We start from the raw sequence: 16,956 nt of genomic DNA, 5'->3' as shown, positions 1-16,956 counted from the left end.
TTAAATGAGGATCACTAGCATCGACAGAAGAGCGATGAAAGTAGCAAAGCTGGCTGTCAAGCGAGAGGCAGCAGCTTCGACAGTTGAAGGTGCTGCTGTCTCGTCGGCGGTGCCAGTTGAAGTACGTGTCTCGAGTCGTGAGCGGGTCTCGCTTGAAGCAGTAGAATCATCAGGAGTCTCTGTTTCTGAGGATTCTGTTGCGGCAGCTCCCGATTCTGTCTCGGTTTCGGTGGCATCAGCCTTACCAGAGCGGGTGGCTGTGATCGTGGTCTCAGTGACGTCTCCAGAACTGTCCGTCTCTGAGGCAGTCTCGGAATCATCTGTCTCAGTTGCACTGGAACCGTCGGTCTCAGTAGCAGACTCTGCATCAGTGACAGTATCTGTTCCAGTGGCGGCCTCTGTTGCAGTAGCTTCGTCTGAATCAGTCTTTGCAGAGTCTGTCTCGACGCCCTTGGTCTGAGCAGTTCTTGAACCTGTTTCTGTGATGGTAGAAACGACATCAGTCTCAGAAGAGTCCTCACGCGTGGATGTGACAGTCACGACATTCTTGGTAGTAAAAGGCAAAGTGGTGGACTCACCAGCTGCAGAGTTTTCAGACCCGTCGGTTGATACCTCATCAGCTGCTGTTTCAGTCTCCGTTGCTTCGGGGCTTCCAGTTGTCTCGGCTGTCTCTTCGGCAGCAGCTCCAGATGTGGTTGGTTGCGATCTATCTGAAGACGATCCATCGGCGGTCAAACTAGGCTCAGCTTCGTCTGTGGAGACAGGCTCAGACTCTTCTGTGGTGATAGGCTCAGACTCTTCTGTGGTAACAGGTTCGGATTCCTTTGTAGTGGCACGGACATTGGAAGTAGGCTCAGGTCGATCTGTGGTGTTCTCTTCTTCTGCAGAAGTAGGCTTGGCAGCTTCATCGGTCGACTGAGAATCAGAGTCGGCACTGCGTGTCTCGGACTCAGAGTCGTCTTCCGTGGTGATGGGAGCAAATCCACCTGAGGTAGCCTCGACCTGAGTTTTGGTCTCCACGTCGGGAGTTCCAGTGACCTGGGATTCGGGGCCAGATGCGGCTGTAGTGGCACTTGTAGTATCCCTGCCATCACAGTATTCGGTGAACTGCTGGAACTGAGGCACGACGTAGTCTCGCTCGGTTTGCTTGGTCTCCTCGGTGTTATCACCAATACACTCTCGACACACGCCGTAGCTTTTACGGAATGAGGAACCGTCGTTGCAAAGTCTGTCTGACTTTCCAACAGATTGAGCAATTTTGAAAGCACCGTTACAGTCATCGAAGCAAATGGCCGGAGTGACGTCTCTAGTTTCCAGCAGGTGCAGTCCACGTGGCTGGTTGTTGCTAGGAACGTTGTCATAGTTCTCTGCCATGGAGGTAGTGGCATCAGGCCAGTCACTCAAGGTTGTCTGAGAGGCCCAGTTACCAGTCGTGAAGGTTGTGAGCTCGCCACTGACAACCTTCTCGTAGACTTGCTTCTCGAAGATATCGTAAGAAAGACCGAAAGCCTCAGGGTTAAGATCGAAGTATCCAGGAGCTCGTGGATAGTAATCGGTCTCGTTCTTACGCCACTTGGGCTTCTTGAGCTTCGGGGCCTTGATACAGTACTGGGGCTCACACAGATAGTCTTTGGAAGGTGGCTCGGACCAGAAGTTGCACCAGGATGGCTTAGGAGGGTTGCAGACGTATCCGGGCTTGCAGCCAAATGTGAGGTCCGAATCAGGGTCGAGCGGTGCAGATCTACCAGTAGGCTTGGGGCACAGAGTGATGCGCCCGGGAGTGGCAGTAACTGTGGTTGGAGGAAGTTGCACAGTCTGGCCGATGGTCAAGGTAGTAGTGTAGACAGTTGTTGGGCCGGGGACCACTGTTACAACAGTTTCTCCATCTTTGGTGAGGGTCACCGTCTCTGCAGGAAGTCGCTCAGTAACAACTGACTCGACCGTTACGGTAGCCTGTTCTCCGGGCACAGTCACGACAGTGCGCTCTCCGGGAACTGTGATGGTTTGCTCCTCGCCAGACACTGTCACGATGGTTTCCTGGCCTGGAAGAGTAACAGTTCTCACCACAGTTCTGTCTTCGCCAGCCTGGATGATAGTCTTGGGAACGGTAACAGTCTCATCCTCTCCGGTCTCAGTAACTGTGATCCTGCTTCCAGGAACGGTGACAGTACCAGTGACCGTGAGTCCAGGCCTGGTGATAGTTGTGCCAGCCTCAGTAACGGTTGTTCCAGCTTCGGTGACAGTGCTACCAGGTTCTGTAACAGTCTGTTCAGGTAGAGTTACAGTTGCTCCAGCTTCCGTTACCGTGCTTCCAGGTCTAGTGACCGTGACTTCGGGAAGGGTAACAGTGGTTCCAGCTTCAGTCACGGTGCTTCCAGGCTCTGTCACAGTCTTTTCAGGTAGAGTAATAGTTGTTCCAGCCTCAGTGACAGTCTCCTGGGGCAGCGTTACAGTAGTTCCAGGTTCAGTGATAGTTGTTCCTGCCTCGGTAACTGTAGGACCAGGTACCGTAACTGTATCTCCATCTTCGGTGATTGTGACTCCTGGCTCCGTGATGGTGACTGGAGGTAGAGTCTGTATAATCGTCTCTCCTGGTTCAGTTCGAATCACGGTAGTTCCTGGTAGTGTCTCCACATATGTCGTTCCAGGCTGAGTCTGCACCAAGGTGGTGCCCTCAATTACCGTCTGAGTGACCGTCTCGGTCACTACTGATGCAGTCTGAGTTTCCGTTACAGTTTCTGCAGACTGCGTTTCGGTCACCGTAACTGCGGTTTGGGTTTCTGTTACCGTTTCTGCGGTTTGGGTCTCGGTAATTGTTACTGCAGTCTGAGTTTCGGTCACCGTTTCTACACTTTGTGTCTCGGTGACAGTCTCCACGATCTTGGAAGTAACAGTTGAAGTATACTTCCGAACGACAGTTTTGGTGGAGACGACAGTTTCAACAATCTTGGAAGTGACTGTCTCTGTCTTGGTGACGGTAACAGGATAGCCGGGAGAGCTTGAGTTAAATTAGTGACAGAACTTCGATCGATGAACGGCAACTTACCAGTCAGTATCGGTAGGGGGCGGGCTTGTGGTAGTAGGAGGTAGCGGTGTTTCGGTAGTAGGAGGCAGTGGTGTTTCAGTAGTAGGAGGTAATGGTGTCTCGGTAGTTGTATCAGGCAACGTAGGGACCGCGCTGGTTGTAGTTGGAGGTTGAAGAGGAGGCCCATATGTATAGCTCGGCGGAGGGTAGGGCACTACACTCTCGGTAGTCGTGGGCACAGGCTCGGGGATTGGGGTTGTTGAACTTGGTGGATCAACAGAATATCCTCCCGTAATAGAGACCGCTGGAGGCTGACTCGTCGTGATTTGAACTGGAGGATCAACAGAATATCCTCCGGTGATAGTCGGTTGAGGTGCGGGTTGATGGCATGAACATTCAATGTTGTAAACCATCTTTGGACTCGTTTCGGTTGCCGCATCATTTGAGTCGGGCACAGCAACACTGGTGTTTTCCTGCTTCTTCTCATCTTTCTTCTCGTCCTCTTCGTTCGAAACAGACTGGGTGACTTGAGGTGCCTGTGCCAGTGATGTTTCCGGCTCGGTATCAGCTCCGTATGTCTGAACTACAGGAGAATTGACGACATAACCATCTTGGACCGGTGCTGCGGTGTTCGCAGCAGCAGCAGCAGCAGCAGGCTGTATGGGTGCGGATTCGCTCCTGCGATATAATCTATCATCGCCTTTCTGGGCAGGAATCTCGACAGCTGCAGCGCCTAGGACGCTGAGCAATAGTGAGAAGCGCATGGCAAGCGATAGTGTTAGGAGCGAGTGATACCAGCGTGAAGCTCGCAAGAGCTAGGTAGCGAGTGTGGTAAAACGAACGTCAAGGTCCTACTCTTGATCCAAACATTAGAAGACGTGAGACAGAGGATGCAAAAGCATTGTTCAGATAGATATATGATAAGAAGCCAAGACGAATATTGGGGGCTGAGCAACGGAGGATATCCGCGGAGAGTGCCTTGACACTCGACACCACTTACAATAACATCCGCAATTAGAGTTAATCTCCTCTCGGACAAGCCACTTCAGCGTGTTTACACGGCAGGTGAGTAGTTGTAAGAACTAAGTTGCGGGTCATTACCCAGTAGAACCCAATCACCAGGATCCTCAGTCGGTGATGAAGGCGAGAGTAAGAAGGTAATCAAACTCAAGCATAAGCTCAGGTTAAAGGAATTCCGGATCGAGCAGACAACTTAGACAAAGGGACTTCACAAAAGACACCCTCAGCCGGATGTACAACGCTTGAACTAAAAGCTCTGGACGAGTTGTGGGTACCTCAACTGAGCCGGCTTACTTCGAGCGAGATGTAGCATGAGCAACAATGCATATTGAACATGGTTGAAGGCAAGGGTCTGACAGGGGGTACGTCCGTTGGAATATGCCCCAATTCAGCAAGCAGCACGACCTTTGAAGATCCACTTGGAGATGGTCCCTGTCCTGACGCCTTAATGTTGGGGGCGATTGAGTCCATTATCGCGCATCCCATCCTCTTCGGCCCAAGGCTGCGGGCCGCGAAGGGGCGGAGAAGTGAAAATATCACAGCACATCACAGTAACCCACAGGGTTCTTGCTGACTCGGCCCACCACATGATGGACTACGGGACCGAAGATGTGGCATGGTCTAGGAAGTAAATTGCTTGAAGAGTGCAGTAATCGAACGGTGAGGCTGCTCCAGATCTCAGCCCAAAAGCCAAGAAAGAGTTGACGCGTAACATTGTAGCATTGACAGCGCAAAAGTAAAGAGAATATGCTACTGGGATAATAATAGACAATGCGGTACCACGGTCTCCGACTTGCTGTATGATGTGCGCCATTGATGCTGTGGCTAATGCAAAGCCGGATTCCACAGGACATCGAACATATTTGGGTGTAGAGAGTTCGTGATTTCCCGTATAAAAGTGCAAGTTGTTAGCCACTCGCATTGCTTTTGAACGAGTTATTGGCTGTTGCATAAACAACAAGGCAAGACAAATGCGACACACAAAGACATGCTTTTCTGATGTGGATGTCAAAGAAAAGTGGAAGTGGAAGTGGCCTCAAACTCGAGCAGCCAAGTCAAGTGAAGTCGAGGAAAGAGGAAGAGGCTCCTACCTTCCGACACTAAAGTTGGTGGCTTACAGTGAAACGGGCGGGAAGGAGGGCGCCACAGCCTGATGTTCTCAGGGCCATTCGAATTATGATTGGTCGTAGCATAAACAAAGCGAACCAACCCATGACGATATTTTTTTGCTTGGATCCAGCCCTGTGAAGCGGGAGTGAGTGGAGACTCGAAACATTGACACTCTATCAGATCCGAGATCGACAAGATCTTCCTTTGTTACAGTTTTACCTGCCAACTCTCATATCTTGCAAGCCAATTCTTGTTTTAGACAAGAAAGAAACCAACAACTAAATTACCAATGCAAATTTTCGTACTAGACACTCGCGTACCTGACTCTAGAAGTCGGTCGGTCGATGTAAGCACGAGGCGTGGAAGCTTGGGTGCATACTGCTTAGCTGGCCCACCAAGACTTACTCTCCCCACTGGGTCGACCCTGAGCCCCGCTATAGCCCGCATGCCGAGCCTTATTTGAGGTCTCACTTCTATGAGAAGGAAGGCAGACAGAGTTGAGTTGAGTTGCCCAGCCTACCGGCCTTCTGCTTTTTCCAACGTAAACGGAAAGCGCAGACCGGACCGGTCAACATGGTGCTCGGATCAGATATGGTCCTTCGTCGACTTCAATGACATAATTGACTTGAACTGATTCACCATCCAACATTTTCTTTGTTCTCAAATCCACACTCATTTACTCATGTCCACTTCAATAACCAAACAGTTCGTCCTCGCTTTATACTGCCTCAAACACGAACAAAGTGCCTGCCTACAGACATCAAGTCTCACCTGCGCGACTTTTGATCCATCATGGCTTGTGGGGGCTACGATGAGATGCGTCCGAATTGCGGCGGACCAAGACACCTCGGAGGATGACAACGCGCCCTTGATGGAGAGGTCTAAAAAGAGGACATCCTTGTAGCGCGAATAATATGCATTTTATGTGTGAATGGAGGACTTTTCATGGGCCTTTTCTCCTTGGTCCCACGGAGAGAAAGTCCGAAGGTGTGGTATCGTTACATTTTCTCCTCCCGACATGTGCCAGTGCTTATTTTTGGCAGGGATGTGGGTGGTAAGATCGACCATGCCTCTCCAATCTGAACAACCCCAGCCTTCCAAAGCCCTTTTCACCCGTCCTTCAACGGATGGGACTTTTGGACTTGGCTCTTGCGAATCTGACATTTCTTACTACAAGGAGCCAGTTATCCCGTTCGGTCATGTCCGCATCCGTATCCTGTCGCGATGAAGAGAAAAGACAATCAGAAGAGTTCTTTTCCGAGCGTACTCCGACTAATTAGCTCGATCAGTAAGGAACTTTATGCGAGATCGTGATAATCCCAACTGCCTGGGCCACATGGCGGTTGTGGCTGTTGGTCTGTGGGATGACTCTACCGCCAACAGTCTATTGTCGGTTCGTCCGATTCTCAGCCATGGCCACTGATTCTTTGTTTGCAAGAAACTTTGCAACACGTACCTTCTTGGCTGTTTTTCTCTGCAATGAGAACCAAATGGAGCCCGCCACCCTGGCTTAGTTCAAGGCTGATCCCCGAGCCTATAGGTCTAGAAAGAAAACTCCTCCAAGTCAGCCGCCGTTAAGGAAGTGATACCCACTCATCACCGCTGTCTGAAAACTTTCAGGCCTGGTGGATGGACCGTCCTCCAACTTCAACAGCTTAATCGGGCTTGTTTCGGAATAGCTGGTAAGAACATGTTCTCTAAGGTTGAGGCTGAGCAGACACATGGAAGCTATCCCTGTTAAATACCATGTCTCTTCAGAGGAGCATCAGCCAAAAGCGTGACCGTAACCACAACAATGCTGCAGAGCATGCTACATCGCAGCAAGGTGGTATCTCTTGACGAATGAGAATCCACCGAGCTACATGGATGGTGGTTGATGGTACTTAAAATTCCCTTGTCAACAAATGTGCTGGCTTGACAAGAAGAACAGCTGATCCCTCAGCCCTATCCCCATCTTCGATCTCGACTGCTCCCGGTGGCGAACGTTTGCTTAAACGGCGAATACTGGCGAATACTGTACGGTTGTTTGACGCTTTTGCAGTGAGTCTGACGGGTCTTACTGAACGTTTTGGATTCTCGCCCGCGCCGTTTCTTTCCCATCTTACAATCATTTTGCCTTGGCACCTGGTTCACTTATCCTTGCCGCTATTTGTACATTTGCACAAACTCGCCGGTTACCAGGCCGCTTGGACGCTTCAGCGATCCTTGATTCTAGACCGAGGCTGTTTCTTTGTTCAATAGAGATTTCTTACCTTCTTATACCAGCCTTGTCATTCGTTTGAATTTGCCTCTCAGCGGGTATTCGGCCTGCCTGCCGCTTTTTGGGAAAGCCTTTAGGATACAGAATAAGCGATGGTCTAGTATAGCAGTCCGCTACCCCAGTTTCCCTCGAACGTCTACTCCGTGACGCCTACTTGGAGATCAACCATCGCAATTATGATGTTGAGAAACTCTGCGCCGTGGGCGTTCTTGACGGTGGCCATAGGTCCAGCTGCTGCTCAGTTTGATAACTGGCAGGATGGCCAGATCAGCACGGGAATATGCACATGGCAGCAACCAAGAGGTAAGCATGCGATCTTTTGGATGGATGAAGGTCGTTTCTAATGTTCAATTAGCAATCATGATCCGCGATATGGTTTATCTTGATGGCGGCGATATTACATGGCATGCCAAATTGAATGATGGGAAAACAGTCACAGGCCTCGATTCAGGTAGGCCGGAGTATCTCATATCCATCTTACAATGACTGACCATACAAGGTAACAATGCCGGGATCATCCTCAATTTCAACATGAGCACTCCTTTTAACTCAACTACCAATGTGACTGGCATTCTTCTAGACAAACCAGCCATGTCTAAAGCTCGTGGAGGTTCGGGTAACAGCAATGGCGCTGCACCCAACTTTGTCGATGGCGCCCTTCTCGGCAACGACGCAGAGTTCTTCCTCTACGGCGGTGACCTTCTAGAAAACAGTGACCTATACGAATCTCCCCCCAAGGACGAGATTTTGGGATATCAGGCCTATCAATATGGGCCAGATAAACCAACATGGAAGCCAGGTTTTGTTGACAAAAAGCTGGACAAGGGCATCACTCGATACGTTGCCTATGGAGGAGCTACGAACGTGCCATCGGAGAATCTCGCATTTTACTTCTCTGGTTTGCGGTCGCCGTCGAAGGGAGAGTTCTTCACGAATGACCCCGAAAAGAAGGCCACCAACGTCTCCGATACCCTGATTACCTTGAACCTCGAAGAGCAATTATACGAAACATGGTCCAACACAACACTGGATAAGGTCAAAGGTCGTGCTAATGCAGAAGTCGTCTGGGTTCCTGTGGGAAAGAAGGGTATTCTCGTCGTCTTGGGCGGCGTTGTTTATCCCCAATGGGCGGGACGAAGTGGCAAATCTGCGAACGAGGCAGAAAGTGTAAGCAATATCGCAGCTGACATACCGCGCTGTATAGCTGACATAGACTTTGACAACAGAAGAAGCAGAGCCCCGAATTCATGCAGACTATTGATATCTACGACATCGATAAGAACAAGTGGTATCAACAAGAAACCGAGGACGGTCCAGGAGCACGAACACGAGGATGCGCCGTAGTGGCTACGGCTTCAGACCGTTCAAGTTTCAACATCTTCTACTACGGCGGCTTCGACGGTATCAATGTGAAAGACTCCTTTAGTGATGATGTTTGGGTGCTCTCTCTACCCTCTTTCACATGGATCAAGATCAATGAGGGGAAATCGATCCATGGTCGCGCCGGACATAAATGCTTCATGCCATACCCTGACCAAATGATGGTCTTTGGTGGCTACACTCCCCTTGCAGGAACCTCAATCACTTGCCTTGACAAAGGTCCAGTGGTTAACTTCAATGTCACCAGTGGAGAATGGTTGGAAGGATATGACCCTAACGAATACAGCGACTATGGCGTTCATGAGAAGATTCGATCCGAGATTGGAGGTGACGCTGCAGGCGGTGCAACGGCTACTGCCCCTGCGGGTGGCTGGTCGACTTCTGCCCTTGAAGATCTCTTTGGCACAGAATACGACACGAAGAAGATCGAAGAATACTGGCCCTACAACAAAGCCGTTTCTACAGGAAGACCTAAGATCGACAGCCCCGATGGTAGTGACAACAGTGGAAGCGATAGTGGCGGCTCTGGCCTCCCTAAGTGGGTTGCGCCAGTCTTGGGTGTCGTTCTCGGTCTTATGCTTGTCACTGGTATCTTGGTCGTCTTTTGCCTTTGGCGTCGTCGCAAGATCTTCAAGAACCGTACCAGCGACTATGGAACTGAAAATCCAGAGTCACGAATCCGATCATGGATTCGAGGTCAAAATAACGAGAAGGCTCCCACGGTCACTACTGACGAGACCCCTGCAAGCCCGGGCACCGAGATGGCCTCTACCGTACAAGCTGTTGGGTTGTCACCCTCCCCGGCGGTCGCTCAAGCTCATACATTGTCCCCTGCTGAGGTAGCTGACACTCAGATCCATGAAATGCCTGGTAAGTTACAGGTACCCTCTCAGAACAATGGAACGAAACTAAACCAGTCCAGATACATCACGGCCAACTGAGCTTCACGATACAGGCCTCTCGCCCATCGATATCATACAGAAGTACTCTCATTTCGCTTCCGATAGCAAAACCCAGTCTATGTCTAACCCCTCCAGCAACTCATACTCCTTTGGTCCCGAGCACGCGAGCACCATTTCTAGGTCGACTGGACCACAGATGTCTCAGCCTGACTCTCCTACCGCTGGTCATCCTGGCCATACTCGCATGACATCTGATGTGTCTGGGGTGACAGAAAACAGCGGTAAGCCACCTCGCGTGGCATCCGACGTATCTGGTATTTCTGAAGGTGACGCTTCTGCACTTCGAAACTTCACCAGCCCTGTGAGTCCCAGGACCGACGATGGCAGCATGCCTTCGCCGCCGTTTCCTGGCATGACAGCGGATATTCTTCCTTCTCCTCCCGCAGACCCCACACCCACGTCACCTCCTCTTGACACAGCAGTGTCTCCTGTCCCAGTTTCTCCTCCCAGTGCCAACGAGGCCCCCGGCAGGGACTATATTACGGCCAAGGCCTCAGCAAGCCCGATTCGTAAGAGTATGTTTAAGGAGAGCGAAGAGGATATGGGACAAAGTAAATAGATGAACTTGGGTGGTGTACTTGCAAAGCGGCGTTTCTGGTTTTGGTGAACATATAGGAACATTTGGGTACATATCAAGACTGGGCGGCAGGACATTCATTTACAAGCACAGCATTTTGTGGTAAAGATACCTTGGGCTAGGACCACTACGGGAAAACACTCGTTTTTAAAACATTCATGTCTATATACGTTACTTTTGAGTGCCTATATTCATAATATCCAACATAACCGGACCCATGTTTGGTCTCGGCTTTCATAATTCAACCACATAGCCTTCTTTCCAATTCTCTTTGAGTTCCTTTTTCCAGAACCCTTCGCCCAGACATCATCTTGTCTTCAGCATTTTTCAAGATCGGTTTAAACCTCAACGAGCTGATCATCTTCATCCTCAACTTCTTCCACGCGGCCATTAGTAGCAGCAGGCTTGTCCTCGATAGCCTTGACTCCGTTCTCCTCCTTGACCTCGCCTTCTCCCTCACCTTCCTCATCTCGTGCCAGAACCTGGACCAGTCGCTCACAAGCCTCTTGGACACCCTCATCGTTGACACGCTGATGTGTCTCTCGAATGACAGGGTAGACCTTGACCCGGCGCATCAAATCACGTCCCTCTCGTGACGTTGTCAGAAGAGTAAGTGTCTCCACATGTGTCTGCACGTTCTGGTTGTCTGAGTCTCGCTTCTTGTCAGGGGGTAGGAGCTGAAGGTCGGGCAACATGTCCATAGTCTCGTCAACGTCATACTCTTCGTTGCCCATGATGGGGAGAAGGATGTAGGGAAGAATGTCGATCTCATCCTCGGCCAGGAGAGATGGATGCGATGAAACCTCGAAAGCAACGTTCTTGATAGTGCTGGCAACACCCTTACGTCGGATATCGGACTTGTGCTCTGTGAAGACCTTGAGCTTGGTGAGAGGAATAACCTTGTCGTAGGGCTGCTCTTCAAGGAAGTGCTTTCGGATATCGGCATGCTTGGAAAGATCGGCAAAAACGTAAGCTAGGTAGTCAAAGTCTGCGTTCTTGTTGTATGTGCCATCTTGGCCTTTGACAAACAGATCCAGCAGTTGGTTGAGAACAATCTCATCTGAGCCCAACTCCTTAGGGGGTTCTTGCTTTCTCTTAAGGAAATCCTTCAGACCATCCCACTTGGAAAGGTTAGCAGCAAGCATAGCTAGCAAGTTGGCATTTGGCTCCTCTGGGTTCTAGATACTGGGTTAGTGCCTGATACTCTGAAATCCTGAATGTCGTACATACCACTATGAGATCAAAGACAATTCCTAGGAACTTCTCATCGGTTGCTAGACTTTTGAGGACCTCTTCATCGCCTGATAGGTTGACAAGCATTGTGATAGCATGTTCGGCAATTTTCTAGATATTTCATTAATTTGAGGTCTTTTTTGGTCCCTTCAAGTCCTACTCACAGGATGATCCCGAACTAAGAAACTCAAGTGCTTGATCGGTTGAAGCTTCTCAGTCTTGAAAATACTTGGGTCTGACAATGAGTAGGGAACCAGGTTCTCAGCAGCAAGCAGACGAATCTGGGCATTAGGGTTGGCGATGAAGCCCACAAGCTATGAGTCATTTTGTCAGCTCAACTCCCAATATTAACCATATACGATCGCATACCTCTTCTAGTTCAGTCGGCATTTTGTCTGTGTCTTCAATAAATGTTGTTGGAGTGATTTTTTAGAGTTGGTGATGATTTTGGAGGGGCATGACAGTAGTGGGGGTCGAGGCCTGAAGTCATCGCTGCTTCAGTAGACTGGGCGTAATTTCTAGTGGCCGACTTGTGAATTTTCAGCGGGACCCACAGGCTGAAGAAGTTTCCAAGGGTCTCTTTTGTGTCATCATGGTGGCGGGGCAAAATGCGAGTCATAATTTTTTTGCGACAGTCTGGGTTTACTATATGCAGTCTAACTAATAGATTTTGTAGAGTTGCTGAAAAGCAAAATAGAACAAGTTCTCATGCTCATATCTTATACAGTAGAGTCATATCCTTTATATGATGTTTATTCACATTCAACTATCAGGCAAATACTTCTTGTTTAACATGATAAATCTGGAACTAGAGACCAAGAGACCATATACTGAACGAAGAAAGACCATGCAGCAAGTCCACTGAACACTCATGTATGACTATCTTGGATCTAAAATTCATAGAGATTCCAAATTGGATACAAAGACTCTCATAGGGTCATAAATGATTTCATAGCTTGTCTTACATGCAGTTGCTGTGCTGCCCTAACCTACCCTGTATCCATACTGAACAGTCAAGTAGTAGATATGCAAGCCAGAAGACAACCTTTTGTGTATATCATCTCTGGCAAATATCAATTGAATAACATATTCACTTGCTGTATCTTGAGTCTCTCTATTATTACTGTATCGTATAATATTTCCTGGCTGGTCCCGAAAGCGGTGAGTAACCTTTGTGAGCCGAGGCGACGCACTAGGCGAATTAGAGCAAGAGGGGTCCTTATCGATAAGGCAAATTTTTTGAAATTCTACCTAACTGCGACTCCAAGCCCACATTGTGTGCCATCTCCAAGTTGAATACGCCCAAAATGCCCAAGGCCACTACTCCCACTGCCGCGCGGCACCCGCGACGACACAACCCTCTCGAGGATGATATCACAGCTAGTGGAATCCTGAAGAACAAGCCCTCTAAGAAGCGATCAAAGGGTAGCGATAATGAGGAGGAGAACTTTGTCGACGATCGCGCCTCTCGAACCATTCTGCGCATAGGTCGTGAGCTGGCCGAGGAGGATAACGCTGGCAAGCCTGCCGCTGCTAAGCCTACTATCGACAACTTTGGTTACGATTCGCGATTTGGCGACGAGGAGGAAGAGAACAAGGTCTACGATGACGACGAGGCTTGGGGCGAGGATGATGAGGAGGTCGAGGAGGTCGAGGTTGACCCCAATGATCTTGACATGTACCGAAAGTTCATGCCCGACGAGGAGGACGACCTGTTGAAGCACGGTTGGGATCTCAAGCCCACTGGAGAGGAGCAGGGCGAGAGTGTCAACCTTGCGGACCTGATTTTGGAGAAGATCGCTGCGCACGAGGCCGCACAGGAGAGACGGGAAAACAACTTGGGACCTCCCGACGAGGACGAATACGAGCTTCCTCCCAAGGTTATCGAGGTCTACACCAAGTAGGTTGTCTATTAACTTTTGCAAACCGACAGAAACTAATGATTGCAGGGTCGGCCAAATTCTTTCCCGATACAAGTCCGGACCTCTGCCAAAGCCCTTCAAGGTGCTCCCAACAATTCCTCATTGGGAAGACATCCTTGCCATCACCCAACCTGAGAGCTGGTCGCCTAACGCCTGCTACCAAGCGACAAGAATCTTTGTTTCAAGCAAGCCTCACATCGTTCAGCGATTCCTGGAAATGGTTATCCTCGACCGTGTCCGTGAGGATATTTACGAGACCAAGAAGCTCAACGTTCACTTGTTCAACTCGCTCAAGAAGGGTCTTTACAAGCCTGCTGCTTTCTTCAAGGGTTTCCTGTTCCCCCTTGTTGGCAGTGGAACTTGCACACTCCGAGAAGCACATATCATCTCCGCCGTCCTGGTCCGAATCTCTATCCCTGTCCTTCACTCTGCCGCCGCTTTGAAGGGTCTGTGTGATATCGCTGCCCAGGAGGCGTCACACGGCACTGAGGGTGGAGGTGCCACCAACATCTTCATCAAGGCTCTTCTCGAGAAGAAGTATGCTCTTCCTTTCCAGGTCATTGACGCCCTTGTCTTCCACTTCCTGCGCTTCCGCAGCGTCGACCCTGCCTCAGTCCAGGCTGGTGAAACTATGTCGGGTGTTGAGGGAGATGCCAAGACCAAGTTGCCCGTCATCTGGCACCAGAGTCTGCTTGCATTCGCCCAGCGTTACAAGGGAGATGTGACAGAGGACCAGCGTGAGGCTCTGCTTGATCTTCTCCTGACACACGGTCACTCGGCAATTGGACCTGAGGTGAGGAGAGAGTTGTTGGCTGGACGAGGTCGCGGAGTGCCAATTGAGCCCACAGGCCCGGCGTTTGATGGTGATGATACCATGCTCATCGACTGATGGGATTGATCAATGGCATTTCTAATGAATGAAGATATATTTGGCGTATGGCGTATAAAAATGGTTACAAGCTGGTTAGATGTTGAGTTGAGTTAGATTTGAGTCTGTTGGAGACTAGAAGTCCATCTCGATACCAATTTTAAGGTTCCTTTGCAGCTCGATCGCATGTATTGTGTCTATTAGAGTGACTGCCTGAAATGTTGATCCCGAATTGTAGTGGCAAGAGTCTTGCTCTCGAGTGCCGATAATGCTGTGGAGGAAGGAGCAACGCGAGTGGTTCTAGTGTCCCCCCAAAACAACAGCCACTTGTCGAGCTCGCTTCTGTCAACTTCACCTTTCATCGAATACGCGTACCTAAAAATCAAAATTGAATCCAGTCCTACAACAAAGCATTAACCTTCTTCATATCTATCTCCTGATCGTTCGCTACAGAACTTTCGATACATATCTGTTCAGCCTACATCTCCTTCGCGAGCATACCAATCTATTGCCGGAGTCGAGCTTGCTCGACAGAGGGATAACTTCCCTCAAGGGATGCTCGCTTCAACCTTGCCATGCCTGTTTCATCTCGTTCAGATCCAATGATATCAGTGAGCGGTCCTAACATGAATGAGCCTAAGTATGCATGATCCATATTAGCTCCTGGACGACTTACTGACACCCTTACAGCTACTTCAATGTCCCGTTGGGAACACAGGCGTCATCTACCTACACCTCTACCTCACTTTTTCCAACCGGACCTAAATATGAAAACTCAATGAGGCATCAGCCTAGCCTACCTTCGATGCCAGAGCATGTTTTCTCAGCCCCTTTGCCTTCCAACAGCACCACACCTCGTCCTATAAACCGACAGTCTGTTGAGTCGTCTTCGGGGTTCAGCGTCGACCCTCCACGACCTCCTCGCGATGGGTTCGAGTAGGTCTGGTTCCCACAGGGTTATTGGGCAGAGCGCCAACTTATCGTGCCTCGGAAAAGCTACACAAGCAAAGGCTTCTTCAAATGGCGAAACCGCTCAACAAAGTCCGCAAGTGAATCTGACGTCCAAGACCTGGCGCTTGCCTCTCCTTTGACATCGCTTTCGGCGCCACCCAACTTCCAAGGCTTTGAGCCACCACCGCCAAGACCACCTTCCAGTCCCTTTGTCTCTGAATCGGCGCACGTCTTCTCTTTGCAACACCCTAGCGTCACTCAATTCTCGGATCAGATTCTAGATTCCAGCTCGGTCTCGCGAAGGGATAGTACAGATTCTATCTCGCCGATGAATAATTACTCTCTACCCTCGCGAACAATAAGTACTCCACCTTCTACACCACCTACCACCGGGAGTCTCTATGGAAAAGCAAAGAAAAGTATCGGATCCAAGTTGAAGTTCAAAATTCGCAGAGAGGTCAGTTGAGGGCATCGGTGTTCAAGGGCTGAACTGACTTTCACAGATCACACCACCTCCAGCAATATTTGAGCATGAACACCAATGTTCAGGTATGAACGGTACTGAAAACTACTCCAGTATGCATCAAGTCACAAAAACGGGGGCTTGGTACAAGGATGATGTCTCAAAAACCAAGCTCCGTCGAAGATTCTTTGGCCGCCCGCCGTGGACCCGTAAACAGTCGGCAGACTCTTATAGCAGCGTGACTAGCTCAGTGAGGGAGATACTGAAAGGTGAGACTCCTCCCCCATCTCTGGGTTCAAGTTGTACTTCTTGTATGTCCTTCTGGCAGATACATGTGAGTATAAAATAGTACATGCTGACGCTTTAACAGTGCAAGTCAACTGTGTTGATAGCCCATATCCAGGAGGGGTATGTTCAAGCCAGTTCCAAGGAAGTGGAGGGTACTGATTCGTCTTTCTCTTTATTTAGGAAGCGAAACGCATCAAGACTCCTCCACTAGCTGAAGACACTGCAAGCGGACGACCACGTTCGTTCTTCACCGAAACAGTCGCTCCTGTCGAAGATGAAATGGATTTCCAAGCCTGTTCTTCAAGAAGACACTCCCTACAGACAGTCCGACGTACCAGCTATGCTCCTGATACATGCGAGTGGTGGGAGAGGATCCCTAAGAAACCAGTTCGCAGGAATCCTTTCGAGGAGCCACTTCCTTTCAAGTTCCAAATCCTGGAACATTTACCAAGCAGTCCAATGTGTCCGGCGAACGAGAGGCATGTCAGTGGTGGAAAGGGCGTTTGTGTTTATCACGGCCGCAGAAAAGGGGCATCAAAACTGAGGTCATGATGGGTATCAAGTTACGCCTGGTGAGTCAACACTTGAAGAAACGAACGGCATCAGGCATCCTAGGTATAACAAACGTCGTGTATAATCGTGTTTCCTTTCGTGTTCCTTGTTTGAGAACTTATACCGTGATTGTGCAAACTGATTTCAACAACCAGTAACCGCGTAATTGGTTTAGTGGTAAAATTCTCCGTTGCCATCGGGGAGCCCTGGGTTCGATTCCCAGATTACGCATTACAAAGCGCCTTCGAGCGCATCCTCCTTTTGGTGTTTTATTTATCTTTTGCCCTGCTTCAGTTCTTCTTGGTGGCGATGGTTTGTTGGTGGTGTTGGCGTTGGTGGGTGCCC

The 16,956-nt window shown here is 49.7% G+C and overlaps 5 protein-coding genes across 5 annotated transcripts; 3 read left to right on the top strand and 2 right to left on the bottom strand.

The window, feature by feature from the left end:
- Positions 1–3,789, bottom strand: FIESC28_06290 (uncharacterized protein; the record flags this gene model as incomplete). Its single annotated transcript, XM_031160434.1, has 2 exons — positions 1–2,998; positions 3,047–3,789. The coding sequence occupies 2 exons, from the start codon at positions 3,787–3,789 to the stop codon at positions 1–3; spliced, it is 3,741 nt and encodes a 1,246-aa protein (XP_031015480.1).
- A 3,802-nt stretch (positions 3,790–7,591) lies between these two features.
- On the top strand, positions 7,592–10,316 carry FIESC28_06289 (uncharacterized protein; the record flags this gene model as incomplete). Its single annotated transcript, XM_031160433.1, has 5 exons — positions 7,592–7,718; positions 7,771–7,866; positions 7,915–8,582; positions 8,642–9,665; positions 9,718–10,316. The coding sequence occupies 5 exons, from the start codon at positions 7,592–7,594 to the stop codon at positions 10,314–10,316; spliced, it is 2,514 nt and encodes an 837-aa protein (XP_031015479.1).
- Positions 10,317–10,672: 356 nt separating this feature from the next.
- On the bottom strand, positions 10,673–11,957 carry FIESC28_06288 (uncharacterized protein; the record flags this gene model as incomplete). The annotated part of the gene is made up of 4 exons (XM_031160432.1): positions 10,673–11,512; positions 11,565–11,678; positions 11,732–11,881; positions 11,937–11,957. 4 exons carry the CDS (start codon positions 11,955–11,957, stop codon positions 10,673–10,675), a joined length of 1,125 nt encoding a protein of 374 aa, XP_031015478.1.
- Positions 11,958–12,874: 917 nt separating this feature from the next.
- Positions 12,875–14,378, top strand: FIESC28_06287 (uncharacterized protein; the record flags this gene model as incomplete). The annotated part of the gene is made up of 2 exons (XM_031160431.1): positions 12,875–13,467; positions 13,517–14,378. The coding sequence occupies 2 exons, from the start codon at positions 12,875–12,877 to the stop codon at positions 14,376–14,378; spliced, it is 1,455 nt and encodes a 484-aa protein (XP_031015477.1).
- Positions 14,379–14,983: 605 nt separating this feature from the next.
- FIESC28_06286 (uncharacterized protein) lies at positions 14,984–16,611 on the top strand (the record flags this gene model as incomplete). The annotated part of the gene is made up of 6 exons (XM_031160430.1): positions 14,984–14,997; positions 15,048–15,293; positions 15,354–15,765; positions 15,812–16,082; positions 16,142–16,179; positions 16,240–16,611. 6 exons carry the CDS (start codon positions 14,984–14,986, stop codon positions 16,609–16,611), a joined length of 1,353 nt encoding a protein of 450 aa, XP_031015476.1.
- Between the last annotated feature and the right edge of the window lie 345 nt (positions 16,612–16,956).

This window comes from Fusarium coffeatum (genome assembly GCF_003316985.1).
Source record: "Fusarium coffeatum strain FIESC_28 chromosome Unknown BRIP53273_contig_136, whole genome shotgun sequence".
NCBI classification, from domain to species: Eukaryota; Fungi; Ascomycota; class Sordariomycetes; order Hypocreales; family Nectriaceae; genus Fusarium; species Fusarium coffeatum.
Note: the sequence above shows the minus strand (reverse complement) of the source record. Positions and strands in the feature narration are given on the sequence as shown.